Source organism: Bacillus rossius, chromosome 8, assembly GCF_032445375.1.
Source record: "Bacillus rossius redtenbacheri isolate Brsri chromosome 8, Brsri_v3, whole genome shotgun sequence".
Classification (NCBI taxonomy): domain Eukaryota; kingdom Metazoa; phylum Arthropoda; class Insecta; order Phasmatodea; family Bacillidae; genus Bacillus; species Bacillus rossius.
This window is the reverse complement of record NC_086336.1, coordinates 31,374,155-31,399,479: the sequence shown is the minus strand read 5'-3', so window position 1 is coordinate 31,399,479 and position 25,325 is coordinate 31,374,155. Positions and strand designations below refer to the sequence as shown.

At 37.7% G+C, this 25,325-nt stretch overlaps 1 protein-coding gene across 5 annotated transcripts in view; it reads right to left on the bottom strand.

Moving 5' to 3' along the window:
- The window catches only part of LOC134534701 (protein sprint), a 731,313-nt gene that overhangs the window by 40,545 nt on the left and 665,443 nt on the right, over positions 1 to 25,325 (bottom strand). For 4 of the 5 annotated variants that reach the window (XM_063373173.1, XM_063373177.1, XM_063373176.1 and 1 more), the window contains 9 exons: positions 23,401 to 23,577; positions 18,659 to 18,843; positions 17,244 to 17,335; positions 15,855 to 16,001; positions 14,027 to 14,191; positions 12,187 to 12,360; positions 7,661 to 7,911; positions 4,958 to 5,954; positions 3,190 to 3,355 (listed from right to left, as the gene is read on the bottom strand). In XM_063373173.1, coding sequence (XP_063229243.1) covers positions 3,190 to 3,355; positions 4,958 to 5,954; positions 7,661 to 7,911; positions 12,187 to 12,360; positions 14,027 to 14,191; positions 15,855 to 16,001; positions 17,244 to 17,335; positions 18,659 to 18,843; positions 23,401 to 23,577 — 2,354 coding nt within the window. The remainder of the gene's footprint in view (positions 1 to 3,189; positions 3,356 to 4,957; positions 5,955 to 7,660; positions 7,912 to 12,186; positions 12,361 to 14,026; positions 14,192 to 15,854; positions 16,002 to 17,243; positions 17,336 to 18,658; positions 18,844 to 23,400; positions 23,578 to 25,325) is intronic. The other variant, XM_063373175.1, reaches the window with a different exon arrangement.

Here is a 25,325-nt window from a genome sequence, read left to right as displayed (position 1 = left end):
ACTTATTTAACATACATAATTATGTAATGTAACTTAAACAGTAAAAGATTAAATTTTAATAATACCTTTTTCTGTACCTAAAGCTGGGATCACAATTGATAAACATACACTACGTGCAAAACAGGTTGGGCGCATGACCTGTGCAAAATATCCTTATACACTAAATTTAGCCAATAAAATTTTGTGATATATACAAGTATTGGAAATGTTCGTAAATAAGTGTTTTAACAATCTGGTAATTATTCGAGCACAGCTTAATAGCAGTCAATGAAAACAATAATATGTATATAATTTATTTTAAGTCGAAGTAGGACTTACCTGCGTTCGTCAGGCACGCGCCTCCCTGCCGCTCTTTCCTTTACCTCTTACCCACCCCTCCTGATGTCATGCCTTGTCTGCCCCCCTCCTCCACTTCCCTCCAGTTTTCTCTGCACATGCATGAAGGGGAGGTTGTGTTAGTTTTCAGTTAGTCTTCACTTCTACTCGCCGATGCGCTAGACTAAGTTCGTTGCTTGATCTGGTGGGGCCATTTTGTTAGGAACACCAAACCGGGCGTGGCCTCAAGGTATGTGGGTTTTTTTCATTTTTTTCTTGATTGCGTGCATGGTGGCTGCACATTAAGTTTACTCCCTCATGTTCCTTTTGTTCTAAATTATGTTTTGAATACCACCTTTCAAAATTATATTTCAGTATAGATGTTTTGTGTGTGTTGTGGCACTGTACTTTTGACCCATTTGTTCGACGAACACCCGAGAGGCCACGCTGGGTCAGGTGAGTTTTATATACCTTGTCATAACCTTGTGTTTGATGCTTTTATTTTTTTGAAGGTTATGGACACATGTTCAACCCGAGCTTGTTTCTCATATTTTTTATGTATTAAATATGTATTATATGTTTCGTATTAACGAGTCATTTTCCCGGTTTTAGCTTCAAGGCCCCAGTTGTCTGGCTAACTGCCCTATTTTCTTTATAGACGAGTCATGTTAACTCACTTCGCTCGTCTCTTTAACAGTTGCCTTTGGAGCTCGAACCCTTATTGGTGTTTGTATGATTTGCCCGCAGGCTAAAACCAATGATAGGAACTTATGTAAATTAATCTTTTATGATCCCTGCGTTTTACAACTGTACATGTATCCGATTGTAGTGTATCAAGTCGTTCCTTATGTTGAAATTGCTTCTAGTACTGGCCCTATAATATTGCATTAATTTGAAGGTTCATGCACGACTAAGTGGGCTATTGTGCAATTTTCATGTATCTTGTAATATATTCTAGTCAGCTGCATATAAGACACAGTAATGTGCATCACCATAATTTCTATTATTGTATACCACTTTTGTATTTATTTTCTTTGTGGGTACTTTAAGAGTATCCTAAAGTAATTGCTTAAGATTTATCACTTAATCTTTGTAAACTTGATTTGTTTCCCACAATACCATTTATTGTAACCCATTGCCTAATTGTATCTCTATTTACAGGATGCATTAATGATATGATGATTGGAATAATTTTACCCTTAGGGTTTGTGTTGATAATCTATTTTAACCTTTGTTCGCCCATCATGCTCTCACAGGGCCACACTCATGTGTTCCCATTGTAGAATGAGATCTGCCTTTGATCTACTTATTTTTTTTGTGAATTTGTTCGACGCTTGTTGGCAAGCTTTGGAGACTGGTCCCTGATAGGCTGCATGGTTATTAAAATCTTTTAGTGATCACTTCTAACCTAGCAACATAGGTATTATAGTTTTTTCTTTTCATGCATTTTTTGCTATTTAAATTATACAGATAATTATCACGATTTATTTTATAAAACAGGAATTAAATGAGCAATGTAATATCGCAACAATTTCTTGCCACCAGTTAAAATGGATAAATGTAAACAGTTCCTATCTTCTGCCAAAATGCCACCATAATCTGACCATGTTGGGCGTTACAACATGCATCCATAACATAAATAAAATACAATGAAAGCCCATATAATCGTTGTCTGTATTTACGCTTATCTGCAATTAATATAATTTTCTTTAGGTCCCATTTACAAATCATTAAGTGTAAAGTAATACTTTCCTTCAATTACATCACAATAAACTGCAATGTGAAACTGGTTTTTATTTATGTGAAACACATTCTCACACTGTACGATTTCCCATCATATGCGGTCGAAAGTACTGGTCCCGCCATTTTCTCAATAAGATGTACGATTAATACCTATTATTATTTTCCATGTACGCAGTTGCCCAAAAACTTTGTTTACAGTATAAAAGTGTGTTTGTTAAATGTTGAAATCCATTATTGTTATAAAATTACCATTTACATTTTATTTACAAGAAATACAAAGTTGTCCAATGTTTAAATTCTCTTTCAGACATTAATTAATTTAGTCATTGTTGATTGGAATCATGTTTGGTTGAGTTGATACCCATATAGAGCGCACAGTACGTAGTCAAAGATCAATACTGATAGCTTGCGGAATGTATGCAGCATGTGCACAGTGTATTTTGCTGAATAAACTATATTTGATAACCCGCAACTTTTTATGGTCAGCGTGTATTATGACGATGACAGTTATCTATACGCTATGTTACGTCTTGCATTTGGTTCACAGTTTATTTTGTGTGTATATTTTAAGCTATTACAAATTTATTTACTAGTAATATGGTATCAACTAAGAGTGATATTAACAGCAAAATTAAAATATGTGTTCAATGTGGAAATTATATTTCGAAAACATTTTTTAACACCTCAATTTTTTTTGTAATTTTTAATACAAGTACGAATAAATTTTTTGAATGGATTTAAACTTTTTGTTGATTTTTATGGGATGAATTTTGGGCATGGCTTGATTATTAATGGCAAATTAATAGGCCAGTACACATTAAGTTTGTTCTTAAATGTAAAGTATCTGTTGAAGAAGGAATACATACAGGAAATGAGGTATAAGTGTAGTAGATAAGTTTTAGAGCTTTCCTTCAGTTCGCGTTTTCCCACAATATACGGTACACTCATATTTTCTGTTCCTCCTGATAAGGGTAAATAAGGGGTTTTGCTGTCTATTCATTTCCCTCCTATGCGCACAACCTCTCTCCCAAGCAAACGATCATGCTGTGTGTTGTTGTGATTCGGAAGGTTCAAAATTGTCGCTGTGAATAAAGGTGTGTGACTTTACTTGACCAGCACACACAAGCATACCTCTGAGCAATGAGCTCCTGCACAGTGAGCCCGTGCGACCCAACGCCGTTCTCCTCTCCCTCCTCCAGCGAGGTCTCCTGCTGCTCCAAGGACGGGAAGCGGTGCTCGCGCTCCTCCCCTCCCTCCACGGCGAGGCCGTCGTCGTCCGCTCCCTCGTCTTCGTTGCCTGCCGGCAGGGAGACATAATGTACTCGCTTCACCCGCGCGCACATCTGCACTGCAGTCAAAGGCCTTTAATCCGGCGTGCTACGGTTCGGCACATTCCGCAACACAGCATCAATCCAGCCGCTCGTTCTGATATTTTTTGGGTGGATTCTGGCTGTTGATATTGGTCGCCAGGTCGTATTACTACGGACAAGAATTTATGGTAAATTGCATTAAAGCCGAAATAACACCAAAAAGCATGTAACTACATCATGTAACATAACGAGGCACGTTAATACACCAAAGGCACCAAAAGCCAATAAAAAAATTGTGAAATTAATCAGCATGTTCAATAAAAACTTAACTCAGATTACAAAAAAATGTATTCTTTTAATATATTAAATTCTTGAATGTAAATTATAATGCATGGGTTTAGTACCAAAATCATGTACTAAATAGACTAGAAACAATTTTGCTTTTTTTTATATTGTAACTATTATTATTAACGAATTTTTACATTACAGAATTATTAGTTAGACATGCTTATTATGAATTATTATATTGTAAAACTGCATCACGTATCAGTCAAAATTACGCTGTTTTGATGAAGTAATTATTATTGAACAAGAGTCATATGTGATGAAAATTGTGATATCTTTATGAATAAACAGAGTTCATAAAAAATAAAAACAATAACACCTAAATCTCTTGTTTAAAAAATGAAAGTGGCCTAAAAATAAAAACCATTAAATTTTGTCTGTATGTACTACGGAACTGCCGACATTTTAGTTCACGCGTTTCAGAACAGTATTTGTTTTCTACCGGAATGGTTGTGGTCCTGTACATGCCGGATTAAAGACCTTTCAGTGTATACTGTGATTGGTTTATGTAAACTTCATAGGTACCTATAGTACCTTCCAAGAAATTTCAACCTTTCTGAATTATTGCTCAGTATTTTCTGTTAGGGAAAAAAGGATTAAAACATTAAAACATAAAGCCACTCAACATTACATGTTGTCACCTGGGACAGGTGTAAAGACCAGATTATTAAGTTGCTGTTGTCTTGTTATTTTGGACATTAATGACTGTTAGAAAAAATTTAAATGTTAAAATTAGCAAAAATGCACTGAAGAAAAAGTCTTAAATTCCAGGTTCTTTTCATGTTTTACAGAAAACAAACATAACATCTTTAATAAAGCCATTTCTCTGATAACATAACAGTTTGTAACCCACAAATGAAATCAGATTGTAATGTCCAAGTCATCAGTATCACGTTTAAGTGACAAAGAATGAATGATAAATATTACTTGCACAAAAAAGAGTGTAATTTGTTGCATTGAAAAGTATTTAAATTTAATATACTTATTCTCACCAACCTACCGAAAAAAATTTTTTATCATTATCATAACCCACATTATCAAAATACATTTATTTAAAATGAATGGATTCACCTTGCACTTTAAAAGGAATAATTAGAGCTAGAGACATTTAAAAATATTTCCTGCAATGACTTCTTATCTTAAATCATGCAAACAGTACAGTTCCCTGTAAGAAAAAGAACAAACTAAAGTACTATACTGCTAAAGATCACAGGATTCATAAGTGCCAAGTAGAATAGTACTACCTATGAACTCCCAGCTGGAATCAACAGCCCAGGAAGTATCGCTGAACGACTTCCCTCCCACGTGGTTGGGTTTGACTCGAGGCGGCTGCACCGGCTTCCCTCTCGGCCTGTTCGCTCCCTGCTGCACCTTCGCAATATTCCTCGAGTTCTTGATGAGGGCGAGGTTATCCACGGAGGAGGACAGAGGCAGCTCCTCCGTGGAGTCGATCCTCTCCAGAACACAGCCGGCGTGGTACGAGGCGGTGACGGGCCATTGCTGGAAGGAAGCCGGGTCCGAGTGCCTGTGGTTGCGCGGCTGGTGGGGGAAGGCCTGCTGCATGGTCCTGGGCCTCCTCCTGGGGATGCACAGGGACTGCTTGAGGGCGTCCGCGGGCTCTGCGTAGAACGGACTGCCTTGCTTTGGCGCCGCCTCCTCGGGCTGCTGGGTCTTGCCCTCGGAGGGCGGGGACATGGGGGAGTTGGTGCTGGAGTTGCACACGGACGTGTTGATGACCAGTCCCAGCCTGTTCCTCTGCTGCTCCCGCGGGTTGCCGGAGGAGTTCAAGGACAGGCAGCTGCTGGACATGGGGGTGCCCACTCGCTCCAGCAGGTCCGGGGGTCTCCTGCCCCCGCTGCCGAAACTCACGTCCTCCGGGGAAGAGAAAGGCGAGGATCGGGGCAGATGGTTGCCGGTGGGGGACTTGAAAGTGGAGAGCATCTCCGGACCCCAGATGTCCTCGTAGTCGCTGACTTTGTCCGCGACGGAGCTCCGGTAGTACACCGTCGGCGACTCGAGGATGTCCGACTCCTGGTAGTGGTGAGATTCTTTGACGGAGGACTGCTGCCCGTGGCTGGAGCGGTGCTTCTTGCCGCGGTTGCCGAGGTTCGGTTTGGCGTTCTCCGACGGCGTTGATGGGGAGACCACCTGTTGCAGTCGTGCACTCCGCTGGTCCAAGGTGCTACCGACCGAGGACATGGTCTGCTGGCCATCCTCTATCAGAGGCCTCTTGGGAGCCACCTGATGGACAAAAACAAATGAACAGAAATGAGGTCACAGAAATTTCACATTCACATCTAAAAAATTAAATTGCATGGCGTAATTATCTATTACCTAACACTTTTCAGTTTGGTATAGGCAGAGAAAAAGTACCTAATACTGATTGCCTAATAAATGAAACTTATAACTTCGTCAGAGAATCATAGCTTTTGGAAAACATAGTTTATCTACAAACTTCATCATGAAATAAAGCTCTACCATGACTGTGGCACAGGCACCAAGCTGAAGTATGGTGCATTCCGCCTAATATGAACAAATCTGAATTGTTTCTGACTATTTCAGTCACAAAGGGAGTTTCAATATATGACTACAGTAAAACAAAATTATAATATTTCTCCTTATTATACATTTCTGCTGGCAACACCATTATTTTAAAATACCAGCATTTTCTTCGTAAGAAAAATTTCCTGTGTACAAAACTTTCATATTTTAATAATACCTCATTTTTAAATACATAAGCTTTGAAATATTAAAATGATACATTATTTTGCATAGTGGTCGTGTTTCAACAAAGTGGTCACCTACCGATTTGCATCAAAAGGGGAAATTAATATAGGTTGACCATTTCTTGCAAGTTTTTTTTAAATTGTCTGGACAGTGAGTGAATATGTCTAAATGATTCCAGAAAAAAATTAATCATAGTAAAAACAGTAGATTACTAAAACTGTTCAGAAATATTCATCTCTTGTCTGTAAAAATTGTATAAAAATCTAAACTAATAACATTATAAAAGATATCCTGAAAATTTAGTTCCTGCTAAGCACATTTTCCTGCACATATAACAATTTCATTTTCACTTCCCCTGGAAAACTTTAAGGAACGTTCTAATGTACTTGCTTTAAAAAATTATTTATTTGAACAAGTGTTAGAAGGCTACATTTATATCAAATATTGTACAGTCCTCGATGGGAATAAGCCAATTGTAAAATGCTCAGATTAGCTTGACTACAGAATAAACAAATAGGTAAATGTAAAATTTACATTCCAGTTATTAACAGTAAGACTCCAGGTCTCTATAATTAAAGACAGCTCACAACCACTTCAGTATAAAAACTCAGTGCCTTAAAACTGATGTTCCTAATAAAGTTAAACCAAATAAACTAGAAACCAAAACAGGACAACTTATACTAGTTCAATATATGACAGAAGATGTGTGCAGTATAAACATTATCATTGTTTAAAATTTATAATACTATAATATAAAATTTATTTTTCCTTATCATGACTATTTTTATGCAAATTTACTCTAAAAATTAACCCGCAGTGCTTCAATTTCCTAATTTAAAAAAAAAATTTTGCTACAAAATAAAGTAAATTAGGTATTTAACTATTAACTAATAAAAAAATATATTTTACTGTCACATCATGCCACTTGGTTTGATATTCGTCACATGCTCACCTGTTTTGATGACATAGAGCAGTAATAACAAAATTCAATATTTTCGAAGACCAGATATAATTTTTGGAACTTATCAGAGCCCGGACACACATAAATAAATATTAAATTTTTTATAAATTTTTTTGTCACATTTTTTGATAGGATAATCAATGTAAAAAAAAAAATTCTATTAAAAATAATACATTAATACACCACAGTTTGATAAGAGATCGGGCGGGCCATGTGAAAAGACGTCGTGGGCCGCCAGTACGACGGTGATGAAACTGACCTGGATGCAGGAGACCTCGACGTGGGGCGGCGGCGTGGTGTTGTTCACGCTGAACGTCACCGTGGTCGTGACGGTGAAGTTCTGGCCGCCCACCGTCGACAGGGAGGTGGGCTTGGCCCACCGGGGGGGCGGAGGGGGCGGGGTCTTGCCCGCCGACGACACAACCAGGGGGCCCGCCCGGGAGCCGTCCTGGCTCGACGACGGAGGAGAAGTCAACTGTGACTGCGTGCCGCTGCTCGGCGACTTCAAATCTGAAATTAATCAACTAAGAATTATCACCAAAAATTTGTGATTAATCTTTTTTAATAGATTTTTAAATGCTTTAAACACTTTTACAGCATTTCTCATATATGATACAAAAAACAGGATAGTATGCATAATTTCATTTCGGAGAGTGTTTGCCTGTTGTTTGCTTTCTAATGCTTTCCTTTTGTTGGTAAATATTAAAGTGTTGTTGTTGCTGTTGTTGTTTTGTTTGTTTTTGGGGGGGGGGGGGGGGGAAGCAAAGAGGATTTTTGGAATATATCCTCACACCTCCCACAACGAACCTCAGAGTACTCTCCTAACGAACACAATCTGTCATTCAACATGTACGTATTATCCAGGCTGCAACTTTCCATTATCTGAAATATGTTTGTTTTCATTGCATCTGATTACAGACTATGCACGAGATTAATTTTTACATGACTAAAAAGAAGCAGAAAATTGAAGCTTTTTAGCGATAAAGCATACTCTTTGCAAGGATGACAATACATCTAACATAAAATTTTAAAATTCAGGTCTAAAAATAAAGTTTAAAAAGTCAGCCTGGCACATTAAATCAGCGCAATATTTTCAAGGCTTGAATGTGCTAAAATTTTTGTCATACAATAATTTAAATCGTATACTTTCGTGGCCAGACTCCTGACTACTTCTTGACTTCTGGATTGAAATGACATCTGTAGAAAAGTTAGTACACAACATTTTTGGCTTCTTGCTGCAAATCATTAACCAAGTTGAATGACAGCGTTAAGATCTTAATGGTAACAAAAAGCATCGAAAAATTGTTAACATTCTTTTCCACACAGTCACAACGTACTTATACAAAAACATTCTTTCTCATATAGTACAAATTTTTTCCTATCTCAAATTAATAACTTTAAGTATAAAACAAAATTAAAGTATGTATTTTAGAAATAACATCTTTTTAATAAAATGATACTAACTTCATTATGCTTAAGTATATCAATTAAACAAATAAATATTTAAACAGTAGCTAAAGGATACAATGTCACAAAAAGTAAGTTTTTGATTTAATTCAACTTAATTTTTTTGGGTTTCTTTTTCTTAAAATAGGAACTGCAGACCTGCCAACTCTCACGATTTTGGCGTGTGGCTCACGATTTTAAGGTCCATCTCACGCCCTCACGCCAATTAGTGTTTCCTCACGATTTTTCGGGGCCCCGAGATTTTTTTAACTACATAATTATATTGCATCAGCAATGGGGAATATTAGTGGCAACGCAACTGTGAATAAGATGTTAAGGATGCATTTATTTTGAGGTTCAGCTATGTAAATACTATGATTTACTTGTGTTAACTGTAACAGTATTGTTATATTTGAACCTGTTGCTGTTATTTTACACGGCTACGTTTCGCCTCCGGCTTGGCCGTGCCGAGCTCATGCTCTTTGGCTGAGCCAGGCCGTGCTGATTGGCGTAGCCGAGCCACATACCATGCTCTAGCCGTGTTCGATAGTCAATAGTAAGTGAGTAGTTGGTGTCGAAGTCGAATGTTTATTTTCGTCTTGTGCTGTGCCCTTTGTTGTTTGGCAAATGGCGGCGGTGTTTGTTCGTCTAGAGCAACGTGAACATGTCTGATAGAACTGCTTGTAAAAGTTACAAAACAAGTTTTACGAAAGCTTACAGTAATGAGTTTACATCAATACTCGAGTCACTTAAAGGAAGAAATTTCGCGTTTTGTAGCGTGTGCCGTGCTGATTTTTCTATCTCGCATAGTGGAAGAGGAGACATTGTGAAACATGTTGCTACAAAAAAACACAACGAACACGTGAAGTGTATTGCTTCCAATAAACAACTAAATTTTGTTGTGAACAGTGATAATAGTGTTACACGAGCAGAATGTTATTTTACATCTTTTTTAGTTGAACATAATTTAGCGGCTGTGCGAGGACCAAATCTGCAGCAATATTGGGACAAATGGATCAAAGCTTGCATGAGAAACTTGTATCTGTGTTACGTATTACACCATTTTTCATCGCAACTGATGGTAGTAATGAAAGTGATTGCAAACTTTACCCCATTGTGGGTACTTTCCACAGTAAATTCACTTTCCTCGAAATTCAAAATAGGCTCTTGGCATTACCAGTTCTCAAAGGCAACTCAACAGGAGTAAATATTGGTAATCTTTTTCTTGATACCTTAAAAGAAATCAACATTCCGTTTTCAAAATGTTTGGCGCTAAGCGCTGACAATGCGCCAGTGATGATGGGACATAAAATTGGTGTTGCTGCTGTTATGAAAAGTAAAATCAAAAATTTTATTACTGTTGGTTGTCCATGCCATTTGATAAACTTATGTGCTGAAAAAGCTGCTGCTTGTCTTCCATCTAAAGTGGATGACGTTTTGATTGATATATTTACTACTTGGAAAAGAGTGTAAATAGGAAAGAAAAGCTAAAAGAATTTCAGATGCTGCATGACGTAGACACTAGGAAAGTCCTCAAACATGTGTGTACACGATGGCTTTTGTTAGGAAAATGCTTTACAAGGTTGGTAGAACAATGGCAGCCATGAACTAGTTTTTTTTTTGGTAGAATGTCGGCCTGAATTTGCAGATGAAAGCAGGAGCACACTTCAGAGCTACAAAATCCCCAAACTAGTTTCAAAAATAGGTGAATGTTCAATTCCATCTCAACAAGGTAGTCAAAGTAACCTCACATTTTTGTCCAGTGCCACAAACACAGAAAGTAGTATTAGTACAAACAGTAGCCATGCAGTGTCTTCAAATGATAAAAAAAACATTTCCAAGTTCACTTTTCCCAGTAAAATAGCTTCTAAACCTTACAGTTCAAAGAAGCGCAGTTCTAAAATGGATTTGACCGGCTCAAAGAAAATCAAGTTAACACACAGACCTAAAATGAAAACATCAGTTCCTCAGGTACCAGCAGAAAAAGGTAGACCTATGTCATCCCGACTTACTAGAGAAGAGAGGCTATTTATTCATGTTTTTATCTAGAGATTTAAACAAGGCATTTTGCATGTTTCTCTTAAATGTAATCCCTATGTTCGACAAGACCAATGTACTACTACAGTCGCAAGAACCTCAGATTCAGAAACTGAAATCCACACTTTACGACCTGATGCGAAACTTGATGTCAAAATTTGTGTGTGCTGATGTAGTAAAATCATCTACTTCTCTTTTGGAGATTGATTATCACACTCATGATAATCAAAAAAAGGATAAAGATTTGGTTATTGGTAGTGCGGCATTCAAAATTGTGGGTGGCTTGAGTGTTGAACAGGGCAAATTGTTTTACAGTTCAATTAGGCAGTATTATGTGGCTGCATGTGACTACATAGTACACAAATTTCCTTTAAAAAGTACATTTCTAGCTCATGCAGAAGTAGCATGCATTGAAACCATAAGCCATGCATCATTTTCTAGTGCAAGATATTTTGTTGATAAATTTCTAAATATTATTATGGAAGGACAAGATATGGATGCTGCAATTGATGTTTTGGAGTCACAATTTTCTTCATTTCAAATAGAAGATATTCCTGAGGAAATATTGAAGCAGGAAAGAATTGACTCTAAGTGGTCATTGATTGGACAGATGAAGACTACAGGGGGGAGTTTGAAGTATGACAAGTGAGCTCGACTTATGCTAGGTATTTTATCCATTCCTCATAGTAACGCCGAGTGTGAGAGGATCTTCAGCCAGGTAAAGAAGACAAAAACCCAATTCAGATCGTCATTGTCGGAAAAATCGCTTGAAACATTGCTAAAAGTAAAATCTGCACAAGAGGGCGTGTGTTACAAACAACTCCTTCGATGAAAAATTTTCGAAGGCTGCAAAATCTGCAACCTATATATAATTTGTTGGAATAAATTTTGAAGCAGAGACCTTGTAACATATGTACAGGTATGTCACTTAAATTTAAAGATTCTCATTTGTTGTTTTTTATATGTAACATGTATTTGTGGGCCTAAAAATTTTTATCAAGGACCTCATGATTTTTTAAATTTGAATGTTGGCAGGTCTGGAACTGATTAATGAATCTTTTTGACGTAGGTATTATTTTTAATAATATTTATTATAAGAATAAACTTTTAAAAGATAATAGCATGATGTTTTAGTTGTGCCTATAAAAATGTACTTCATATCCTATACTTCTAAGGTACAAAAATACAGTAGGCCAGTGTTATACCTTGAGACAATTAAAAGAATTTGTAATATGTATAAAGAATGAACTAAAGCTGCAATGGTTTTTCCGGGAGCGCGGCGACAGAAACACGGAAACGCACCTGAAGTGACAGAGCTGGCGAGGGACGATGCGGAGCAGATGAGGTTCAGCGTGTTGGGGGGCGTGGGCCTGGGGGCTCGGGCGGAGACGGCCGTCGTGCACACGCTGGTCACGACGGAGCTGCTCGTCACGACCATGGTCGCGGAGCTGACGGTCGCAGGCGACGGGCTACCCCCTGCAGCATCACACCCACATACTCCATCACCCACCGGTGCACGGCCAACTCAGAAAATAAAAATGAAATAACACCGAAAAGCATGTCAATGCACCATATTCCATAAAACACCAAATTGGCAGTTGATACACCATACGTCTCCAAAATGCAACTACAATCAGAGATTAACAAGCATTCTAACAAATTTTAATCTCAGAAAGTATTCTCTAATGCAATTTATTCAGCATGAAGTTTGAACCACAAAGTATCATTAAAATGCATTGAAAAATAAATTTACTTTGTTTTAGGAGCTCGCATCTCATATAAGTAACTCAATTTAAGTTCCTGATATCTATACATTTTTTAAACAAACAAACACAAAACAATTTATTTTTATTTTAAAAATTTATGGCGACATCATGATTATTACAAGTTATTTATTGTAATTTTAATATAATACACATTCTTTCAAATTAAAAAATTTATGAAAATAAAAAACATAACTTGGAACTCCCTTGTTTTAAAAATAAAATTGCCTTAAAAATAAAACCATAAAAACTTACTCTAGTGATTAGAAACTGTGATACACTCATGCATGGATGCAGAGAACAAAAAACAAAAAGATTACACTATAATCCCTGTGATCATCCAAACATACGGTTTATATGCACTGGATTTAAAAAAAAATAATAATTTACTAATTTCAACTTCTCAGTTAGCTATAATAAAAAGGATGGGGAGATTAAAAAAAAAATTGATGTTTATAGTTTTAACCATCAAAAACTTGTATTACATGCATTTTAAATAAAATTCAATTTAATCCGGACTTTCTGTAATCCGAACAGGATTCAGTCCCATTTATTCTGAATTAGCGGGCTCTACTCTACTACTTTACTTCAAACAAGATACATTTTAGTTGTCAGTAAAGAGTAAATAATTACGAACCATTTATTTATACCACTCTTGGGAGAAATTACTATCACACCAATTTTATGATGTAGGGTTTGCAAATAATCTTATAATCTGTTATTTAGTGCCACTTGGACCACTATTGCTAGCCATCTTTACTTTTACACAAATTAAATAGAAAATACTGCAGAAATGAACATTACTAGGACACACTCATTATAATTATCTTCGCTAAAATATATTCTAATAAAGGGAATCTTTGATTTTTTTTTTTTTTTTTTTAATGAATTGATCAAATACAACTAAGCTTTACTTTGTTTTACTTTGAGCCATTTGCTACGCTTATAATAATTTCAGAGTATAATTTAAAAAAAAGTATATTTTAATTGCAAAACTAGATTACCTACTTGAATGTCACAGCACAGTACCTACACGAGCAAAGAAACAATTTTTGTAGTTAGCCACTTGATAAATAAGATGACTCGCACCATACAATACAACTGAATAAATAAATAGGCTCCGCATGCAACAGGCCAGCCTACGAACCCAAATCCAACAGGTAAACTGGGCTCAGTACATAAACCAAGAACAGTAAAGGTTGGATGTGTACAGTATAACTAAAGGTGCACATATTGAACATTTGTAAGAATAACGAGGTTAGTTTACCTTCAATTTGATGTATGATTTGTTGTAAACAGTATAAATCAAACTGTTATAATATAGTATAATATAGCATTGAAACTGGGACATTCTTTTATGGACATCTTGTATCGCTCACCCAGGGTATCGCTGCCCTTGAAGGTGCTCATGAGACTAGGAGGCTGCGAGGGCTCCGGCGGGTAGAGCGGGGAGAGGTTCAGCACAATCGCGTCCGCGCCCGGCTCGGAGGTCGGAGTCCTCTTCCCCGTGTTGGTGCCACTGCTGCTGTGCTGGTTGTTGTTGCCTGCACACAGTCACCTTCATCAACGGAAGTCACAACCTGCCATCTTGGATATAAACAAATTTTTCTCTTCAGTTCTTATTTTGAATTATGAAATATATGTTCTGATAATTGGCATGACGAAAGCAACCTTTCAAAAGCTTTAATGTTATGTCACTAATTAACGGCTGCTGCATGTAACCACAGGAAGAAAATATTTTCTTTACATGATTCATGGAATGGGGAACTTTGATTTAATACAATTTCTTGGACAATCACCATGGTAGTTTTGCACTGTTTGCTATGGAGGAAAAACTTCAAGAATGCAAATTTTCCAGTGCCCAATATCAGTCTGTCTGTACCTGATGACGGGAACAGATGCCAGTTCCCGAAACGTCACATATGTTTTGTACAGAAAACCTACTATGTTCGTGGGTGTTGTTGTTGTGTTTTCCATAATATCTACTTATCTTTATAGTTGTGTTTATATATTTGTTACGTTGTTCAGGTTTTGTCATCTGCCTGTACCGTCATTGTTGAAACTGTCTCGTCGTCAATGGCCCACTGTGTTCGTCTGTACTGCTATTATTTTGTCTGTACTGCTATTATTTTGTCTGTACTGCTATTATTTTGTCTGTACTGCTATTATTTTGTCTGTACTGCTATTATTTTGTCTTTACTGCTATTATTTTGTCTTTACTGCTATTATTTTGTCTGTACTGCTATTATTTTGTCTGTACTGCTATTATTTTGTCTGTACTGCTATTATTTTGTCTGTACTGCTATTATTTTGTCTTTACTGCTATTATTTTGTCTTTACTGCTATTATTTTGTCTGTACTGCTATTATTTTGTCTTTACTGCTATTATTTTGTCTTTACTGCTATTATTTTTTCATGACTAAATTCTTTCCACGGAATTCTTGTGCTGTCTGACATTTAAGTTTGAATGTGTTCGTCTGTGCTCTCTCTGTTTAGTTGTCCATAAAACCTGTTCAGGTACATCATTTAAGGTTTATCTGTTGTCATAGCCGATTTAGGCTTGTTCTCTGTGGGTTATTGGTTTCATTTTAATTTCTTAATTTGCTCTCTTTAATTTTTTTCCATGACAAACACAGCAAAACTGCAATTGCTTATGTCCAAGATGTATTAAAGAAAGGAATAACACATTATTTTACAATGCCAACTACAGTTAAAATACCAATACAGTAGGCCATAAATGCTGTGATTCATGAAGCCAAAAAAATTGAAGAATATATGTTTTCTGCAATTTGAAAACAAATTTTTTTACTTAATTCAAGATTGTTAAGTAAAATTCTCCTAACTAACAAGGAAATCACTATCTGCATTATTTTAAAAACTTCTACATTACTTTTTGTGTCCAAGTTTGCTATTACAAGTTTATTTCCAACACGAGAACACATGCCTTCGCTCATTACCGAGGTTAGATGTTTACACATCACTGGAAAGTACTGAAAGACTCACTTTTTTTTTTGGTGACTCTCAGGACTTTTGTTAGCTGTAGACACCCTGATGTGTCTTGCAAAACATTATATGAGCGACAGAAAGACCTTGCACAAAAAAAAAGTACCTATTCACAAGCTGCCACCTGCACTAAGCAGACAGTGGCTGTGGAGTGTTGTCTCATGCAGCCAGTGACAGCACAGAGCTGAGCACGAGCGAACTCACCGCTGCCCAGACTGCTGAGGCTGCTTCCGCTGCTCGGGGGAGACTGCTGGCCTTCCACCACGGACCTGTTCTGGAGCGTCGGCACCTCCGGACCGTTGCGGACGCGATCCGGGGGGCGTGGATTCGCCATGGGGTACCTCCAGAACTCTTCACAACGGAAAGGGTGAATGAAAAGATTTTGTGCGCAGCATCAAAGAATAAAGTACTTATTTACATTAGAGCTATAAAATGATACTTGGAGTAAAGCAAGCACCATGTAAACCTATTAACTCAGCACTTGTCAGTCTGGATTTAAACAATTACCATTTGCCTTCTATTTGCTAATGTATCTCCACACCCACACACCTCTGTTCATGGAGAAGAAACATTAGCAGAGAGAAATGATAAAATTAAAGCCAGAGTTGTACAAAGCTGGCTGAATGAATAGAAGTCTAATCTATCTAGTAAAAAAAAAATTCTGCACAATTAACTCTCATGCTTCAGCCTTGCATAATAATAACCAATTAAATGTGAAGCTACAAAGTTTAATGCACAATTCTGCATCTCAGATCCAAACAAATTTAAGTCCAAATTTGGCTATTTTGGTTTAGTTTATGTCTAGGAACTTAGTTTCTACTGAATCACTAAAAAAAATATTTTAAGGAATTAATGAGTGCAATAAGAGACTAAGTCCAAAGCTTAATTCAAGCCGGACAAAGGTTACAGTTAGTAACTATTAATGATGGGTCAAACCCCAATTTTCTGAAATCCGAATCTCCAATTCGAATCCCAAAGAGGGCTTTTATTATATACCCCTCAAATCCGAATCTATGACTCAAGGGTCCAAAATAAACTAATATTTTTCTTTTCCCATACATAATATGGTGTTGAAACATTTAACCCTTTAAAAGTTTTATTCAAGAATTAAGTTTCCAGAATCCATTCATATTGAAATTTTTTTTATATACTTACATGTTAAAAAAGTACAAAACTTGGGGAATCGTAACAGGATAGGTATGAAGGAAAAAATTGACTGAATTAACTTCAGAAATTATCAGTGTTGAATTTTTTTTTAATTTACTTTAATTCCTCTAATATTTTTTTCCCCCCTCAAATATCAAATCCTTTGAAAACTAAGGATTTGATGGTAACTGAGGATTTGATTGGCCCATCCCTAGTTATGTACCTGTGGTTGTTGAAGATCGTCCCTGATTTTGAATAAATTAATCATAAGTTCCTCCCCTGGACTTCCACACGCATGTGGAGGTTGATGGAAAACATAGTAGCATTGAAAGAGCAGATTTTTTTTTTTTTACTCTCCTGTTAAGTTTCTCAGTGGTGAATTAGACTCGTTAGTTTCTGATGTACAGTATTGTGACTTATTGAAAAGAATCAATCATAAGCTTTTACCTTGCCCGAGCAAAGCCAACGAAGAGAGCTGCTGCCGATTCTTCGCTTCCCTCATTGCTCGTGGCAGGGTTAGCTGCACAGGGAGTTCATCGCTGGAACATAAGGATAAGCCCTAGAGAGAGCGCTTGGTCCCAAGCAAAAATACCATGCACCTTGCATAGTAAACAGGAAACATCAAGTACCTACATAGAAATTATTTAAGTAATTGATACGTGAAGATGTATTTTTTTCTTCTTTTAATTAATTTAAGTGATATGTGTAAATTAAAAATGTCTTAATACCAAGGTCTTTCATTTTCATTATTCTATATTTTATAGTATGAAATGAGAAATAAAAATTCATTCATAGCTGATACACACTTAGCAATCCAATCATGGACAGTCTGAGCCTCAAGATAACAATACATGTATCGAGTATCTTGACCACTGTGCTTAGAAGCCATCAATAACACTTCATCATCATAAAAATTTGCTAAATACAATCGAACACTTGCTTTGAGATATAATTTTATTCCCTCAGTATCGGTAATAAATTCTGCTTGTGTTATATTAAGTGAGAGTTTTTTTTAAATTAATTTAATAGAATTCTCTTCATAGTTAGTGAAATACAACTAAGGCTAAGGTGTAAATAGGACCAATATATGTACATCATATGAGAGTAAATCAAATTTGGCATCTGTAGATTTCAAAGCAGTGAAAAGACATTAACTTATTTATTAATTTATGTAAAATGTGTTCTTAAGTTTCAATGCACTAAAAATTTTAATACTGGTGTTTGAGGTAGGTTCTAACTGTGCATAGCTCAAGAAAATTATTAAAATGATCATCCACATCTCGCCTCAATCACTCACGCCTGAGTAACCAACAAAGAAAATGATATTCTAGGTTTTTTATATTTCTTACCAGTATATTTTTCAATATTTCTCACACAAAAGCTTAAAATTATTTTCTTTTAAATTGTTTCTTTTTCACTATCAAAGAGAGGAAATAAAGTATCACAATATTCAATCCAGCCCAAACAGTATATTCACGGCACACAGAAGTGTCCCACTAATCCGGAAGTCCGGATTAAACAGAATTCACCTTAAAATGCATGTAATACAAGGTTCAGATGGGCAAAACTATAAAATTTAAGTTTTTTTTATATACATACAACTTATCCTACAGATAATTTTAGAATTCTATGTATACCTAGACCTAAGTTTTTAACCTGTGAATGGATATAGGACTAACAAAATAAAACATATTTGTAATTAAAATATAAAAATTTATTGTCTAGTAAATCATGCAAATTTTTTTTTTAAATCCCATCCAGGATTAACTGGATGTCTGGACAAACAGTGGTCCGGATTAGCGGAACTCTGCTGTAATCTTTTTTTTTTGGAAAGTTCTTTATTAAGGAATTAAAATGGTTACCAGCACTGAGAGTAGTGGGCGATCAGTTGCGGAATGTTGTCGAAGCGATTGTCGGAGCTCTCGAGGCTCAGCTGGCCATCGACCGCCTGGATGAGGTAGTGCTCGATGTAGGGGCCCTTGCCCGCCGGCAGCCGCACCGATATCGCCATCGTGTCCGGCTGACTCGACTGGCGAACCACGAAGTTCTGCACGCCAGCACCATCAAATAAAACATTTTGATGTCAGCACAAAAAATGGCCACTCCATTTGCTGTGGCACTAATTTTATCCTGTGTCCAGGTGTTAAAATCAACATAAAATATAAACACCATTGTGAGACAAGCATTGAAAAAAAAAATTGGTGATGTACCATGTACTTAGGGGGAAAAATCTGTGCTCATATCTACTACAGCTAATATTATATTTTTTATTTACATACTTTAGACTGACTGTACAAATTAATTAACATATACACATACAAAATACTAATATTGTTCATTTTGGCTTTGGTAATAGTACAAAATAACACAGTAATAAATGTCCGACACACATCAAATATTTATTTAAAAAATGACCATTTTGTGTTCATCCCAAATAGATTCACAGATGCAGCCTCGCGTGAAAGAAAGAGTTGCTCACGTGTTTTCAAGTATAATTGTGGCATTTGAAAAGTTTTTTGCATTACATTTTAGTAAAAAATGTGACGGTAGCATTTTGCGGTCAACACTATTTCGTGTTCATCCAATACTGTCAACTTAAAAATATAAATATTGAAATTTGCCTGAAAACAGTGTGTCGGAAAATGTGCGAATACAAACAATCGACTGGTGAAGAAGTGATACACCAGGTTGTCAGGGTGGGTTTGAAAAAATACTCAAGAAATGCAACAAAATCACAATCGTTCATAAACCATGCGAGTCACAAGATGTCACCAACACTCGGTCTTCTTTGATAGACCATAGTTATTGTAAACAGTCCAGCTGTTAACAGTTTTATTTGTCAGAATTATTAATCTAATTAATTTATATTTTTGTTTCAATCGATTTAAATGTACATATTTAAGCATAACTAGACAGAGCCAACGTAATTCAAGCCATTCCATTTCACCTTGGTTGAGAAGTTGATAGAAGGTAATTTCTGATTTTTAAATTATATATTCTTTGAAGCTGTTATTCCGTTTCTAAACTTATCTATGCACCAGACACAAATTTCATCGTTATTTTCTCTTTTCCCGAGTTTCATTACTCCAGTTGGAATTATTTTTTCATAGTTTCTTTGTGCCTTGGTTGCTACAACAAATAAAGTTAGGAGGACTTCGAAATTAGAATAGAAAGAGAGGTGAAAGACGCATCGCGAGAACTCTCCGCCTGTGTGTGGCTAGCAAAATATTTGTGGCCAGCGCGGGAGATTTGAAAACACGCGACTACCGCGATTTAGCTAACAGTTATCGGCAAAGTGCTAGTTATAGGAAATTCTGATTTTTCTAGTATCACAATAATGGTTTATCGACGCCTCAGTAAGTCTACTGCGTCGATCGCAATCGTTTATGAGTGCGACGAGATGACTGTGTTCCTACTAGATCATTTATGGTGAAACTATTCCAAGTCATATACTTTTCAGGAACCACAGAAATAGCTTATTTCTGACGTCGATCCAGTTCAAGAATCCATAGTAGTAGTTCTTTGCAGCTATCCGTATGAGTTCCTGCCATTGGAGAGACAACCCGGAGGTCCGAAGGAAACAGTGAATCTTCTCTACCGTCGCATAGCAGCTAGTCGCTTGGGATTTGTGTGTGTGTTTTGTCTTATCTGACATCTATCATATCTAAAGACATATCAGGTCATCAATATTGGCTCGTAATATTAATGAAGGGTTGGCTCACAAATTAAAGTAAAAATTAACGTTATACTCATGTCTAGTTTTGCACGATTACCCTAAAAGTTTATGTTTTGACCATTAAATAACTATAATTTCATAATTATTATGAGTTGTCTAAGTGCGTATGTTTTGTGGTCAAATACTATTTCGAACGAATACTTGAATTGTTTAGAACCAAACATAGATATTTATTATTACTGCTACTCAGTAACAGCCATGAGAAAATTAAAGAATTTGAATCCTGCTCTTACATTGTTTGGTTTTAAAGCATCTCACACTTGCGGAATGAAAAGGGGAACTATATTTTGTGCAGTCACGTGCGGTGGGATCGTGCCACCCGCGCGAAGTTTGACCCTCCTTGGAACAAGAGTGTGAGGACAGATTGTTGACCGCGGTGTTGCTGGAGTAAAGCAACAGGGCGGTTACAAAATCACTCAGAAATATCAGACTTGTATTTTTCAGTAGATAGCAGATGCGTTTATTATGTCAGTTTAAAACTAGACAGAATCTGTCACACTTTCACCAATGGCAATTTAAAACTTTATTGTTAGTTAATTTTACTACACATTTTAATCCTGACAGTTTCCTTCTAAGTATTGAAATTCCAAATCACACTACATACAGCGGTGACGTGCTGGTTAAACTGCTGAGCATATTTAAAATTGATCATATCCATTGTACCGCCAGCAAACACGTGAACTGCGTGTGCAAATCGTTACAGGAAACAGTATCCGTCGAAGTTAGTCTCGCTGTCACATTATGTACCATTAAAATAAAATAAATTGTCAATAATGTGATTTAAAAGTGGTATTTCCTTTCAATGTGTGAAATTTAAACAAGTGAACAATCTGATGCATAAAGTAAAAATAAAACCACACTGTGGCCTTCTAAGCACATAAAGTCTGCGTATTTAAAAAGGGTTTTCGCAAAACTTCTCTTTAGATGCGGACATCGGAAACGTGAGCCAAAACGCAAGAAGTTGAAAGATGCCGACTATTGTGTTTGGTTCTTGCGTCACGTGTAGTTATATTTGAAAACTACGTATTTGAATTTTTTTCAGTCCTGCGTTTCTTGCTTAGTTTGAACCCAGCCTTTTTGCGTCGAAGGAATTTGACCGTCCTTTAGCTGCTAGTTTCTCGCTGAATGCAGTCTTGAAATTATTCAAGTACCGTGTGGTACCCGAGCACACACACACAGTGTGCAGAGCTTCAGAAGAAACCGCGCGGTTTGAAAACTGCCCAAGATGTCAGAGGGGCGTCCGTTTGCGAAAAACATTTGAGAATACGCTGAGAGCGGATGAGTAGTTCTGTTTCCGTCTTTTATTTTTAAAATGTATTTTTAGAAGAGCGATAATTGCTGAAACCGTATTTTCAGAACAACTGTAAGGCTTGAAATACCTACCCAGTAAAGATTCTTGAAAACACTCAAGACACTAGTATTACACATTTATCTTAGTTTGTCTGCCATATAGTATTAAGGTTAACGCTCAAATTTCATACTTGCCCTTCGCACTACGAGAAGACTGCGCACTAGGTCAACGGGCCTATCGCTTAGAGGCGATACCACGTTAGAAGCACCAGCGAGCTTCGCACTTACCATCTTGCCTCAGCACTAACACAAATACACTCCTAACTATGCGTCTGTCTGGCCATGACGTCCGACCACGCTGTCTGATGGAGCTTCTGTAGCAGCGTGCCACATCACTTGTATTATGTATCTGGTTTACGTGGTCATACAAAGTGGGCTGCACGTTAGATCTATATATATTTATCTTGGATTTACACGAGCACTTTATACAACAATAGTAATGGAAATTTGATACAATTTAACAAAGTATTTAATATACTTAGACCAAATCTGTTATTTTCATGTCTACACAATATTACCATTTTATTTACTTAGTTTGGGTACTTAGTTTTGCGTTTCAACGTTAACGAAGAAAAAAAAAATAATAAAGAAAGAAAATGGCGTGGAAGACTAAATTACATCAACACACAATTAAAACGTATTTTCAGAAGTAAATAATTTAATGCGAATTTACAGTTTGTTTGTACTCATCATGCTTCTCATTGGTGAATATTGTTCGTGACGTTAGCAGCAGATCTGTCTTGACCTCAGAAGTTCAAGTTCACCAGCTCTGGTCGGACATATACGCTCCAAGCGACTGTACCATCAGCATCTGACATCACAGGTCACGTCAACCAATCAAATGCAGTGTACGCATCTGCACCATCAGCTGCGACGCGACTGCGCGAATGTGGTAGGCTTTTCAAGGGGGCCCACCTAGTCAGGTGTTTATATGTGTTAGTGATGCTGAGTGATAAGCGCGAAGCTCGCTGGTTCTTCTATCACGGTATCGCCTCTAAACATGCGCGCAGTCTTCTCGTCGTCACATGATAACTCTGAAACTTGAGCTGTTACCGAAACATTACATCGCGGAGACATGAAGATGAAGGTGTAATGCAAGTCCCGTAAGTGCTTTCAAGAATCTGTACCGGTTGTTTTACGCCTAAAAATTACTCTGAAAACACGCGTTTAAGCCATTTTTAACTCTTCTAAAAATACAGTTTAGGAACTTGATCCAAAGTCAAAAGTACTTTTAGGCCCTCAGCGAACTCTCAAATGCTTTTCGTGAGCAGACCCCACTCGGATAGCTTGAGTAGTTTCTCCTGAAGCTGTGCGCACCGTGTGTGTGCCCGGGTAGGCGGCAGTAGCGGATCAAGAAGGGGGGGGGGGGCAAAGGGGCTCAAGCCCCCTCCAAAAGCACCTGGGTCCACTATTGTTTTAGTGTTTGCCTCGATAAAGCCTAGCCTCGGCTGGGTCAAGCCCCTCCCAAACCAAAACCCTGGATCCGCCACTGGTGGGCGGCCTGTGAAGGACACTGACCCCCTCCTCCTTGCCCTGCAGCAGGTGGAAGGCGCCGGCCCGCTGGATGCCCGGCAGGAACCACACCGGGTGCGTCCTGATGAGCCGCTCCACCAGGCCGATGTCGCACGGCGCGTCGCCGTCGGCGCTCTCGTCGGCGTCGCTGCTCGTGCCCGACGACAGGCTGGACTCGGCATCCTGCGACCAACCAGCACCTCCGTCTCAGCGCTCCTGCTCCAACACACTCCTGCTCCAACACAAGGGTGACCTTGTTTGGACACAACCGTGACCTAACTCGCGAGCCGTGTCCAAGCCGAACGAAAAACCCAGTAAGACTTTTTTTTTGACGTGACAACGTCTAATAAATCGATGAAAGCCGGCTGCACGCACGAAAAAGTGTCCCGTTACGCACATTGTCCCGTTACGCTCATTGTACGCTTGCGCCGCATCTATCTCTCTTCCACTCGATTGGAACAACCATCGTTTGGACTTTTTCGAGGCACATTAAACTTCAAACACTCCCATTCGTTTCCTACTTTTCCTATCGTCGTCCTATCCTTAACAGAATAACACAGATTGGAAGAAGTTAAAAATAGCAAACATCTATAAAAAGTTATAGTTAAAATAATCTCTTCGTTAAAGTAATAAACATATTTGAATTAATTAGTGCAAATAAAAGTAAATTTATCAATTAAATTGTAGATTTAATTTCACTCCTTTGTATCCATACAAAATATTGATAATTCAACAAAAATGATTCAATTTTATTCATAAAAGTATGAAATAATTTCATCAATGTTTTGTTATCATGTTGTCACGTTAAACTATCGTCCGTAAACCGACTTTACAGAACTGCTCACTGACTCCCTCGGAGGCCGGTGTCCTGATTTATGTATCACAGGCGCCACTTCTAGAATTCACGAGTGCGGCTGGGGCTAGTCGCGTCATTCCGCGCCGACCTGACGGCAGAATTCTCTCGAAACACGCGTCGGCGGCTCGCGTAACTCCGCAGCTGACATGTGTTAGATGTCAAGCAATCAACGCCGCGCGGGGAGCGTAGGAAAGAAGGGGGGGAAGTGGCGACCTTTGCAATCCACCAGACGCGCGCGGCACGTCGCATGTTGTGGCGGCCACGTGATGTCAGCTAGCCATGAACCTGCGCGCCGCGGCCCTGCTTATGTTTCGTAATATTATACTAACAATATTCTTTTGAAATCGTGTTCAAAGTAAGTGAACTCAAGTGTCCGTAAATTTAGGAATATTTCCGTAAATTTACGAAGATCTCTGGATAATTTTAAACCAGTGTGTATAACAGCTGTATGATTCCCATGGGGGTCCGCAGGATAACGTTTATCATTCCCAACTCACAGTTACGATTTTGCAAGCGCAAGCGGAGCTCGTTTTGTTTTAAACGTTAACAAACATGGCCAAATACGTGGATTTTATTGATCGCACGGAGTAACGTAAACGGAAAAGTTTGGCATCGAAACGTATCCGTGTCCGCTTGCGTGCCATTGTAGATACTCCGTTTACGTTATCCGTCTCCGTTTCCGTGATATTGTAGAACGGGCCTTAAGAGTCAGCCTTCGGGATTACCATACATATTTGTCCTTAGATGACCCACTGATATGCTTATGTTTCATGTCAACTTACATTTTGCGAAAGAAATTCCTCCTGAGTTGGTTCTGAGCAAAACAATTGATGCTGATATCGTACCAAACTTACGTTTTCACATTATTTTATAAAAATATTGTGTGTTAGCGTAACTGTCTGCATAGTACGGCCATAGTCTCAAAGTCTCCATTTGCCGTTGCCCGATTATTTCAAAAACTCATCCCCATCAGCAAAAAAGCATCACTGCCGCGAAAGTTTTAAAATGCAAATACGAAATTAGCTTAAAACAAAACTAATTTTTTTTTCTTAAATTACGGTCAAACTTTGAATTA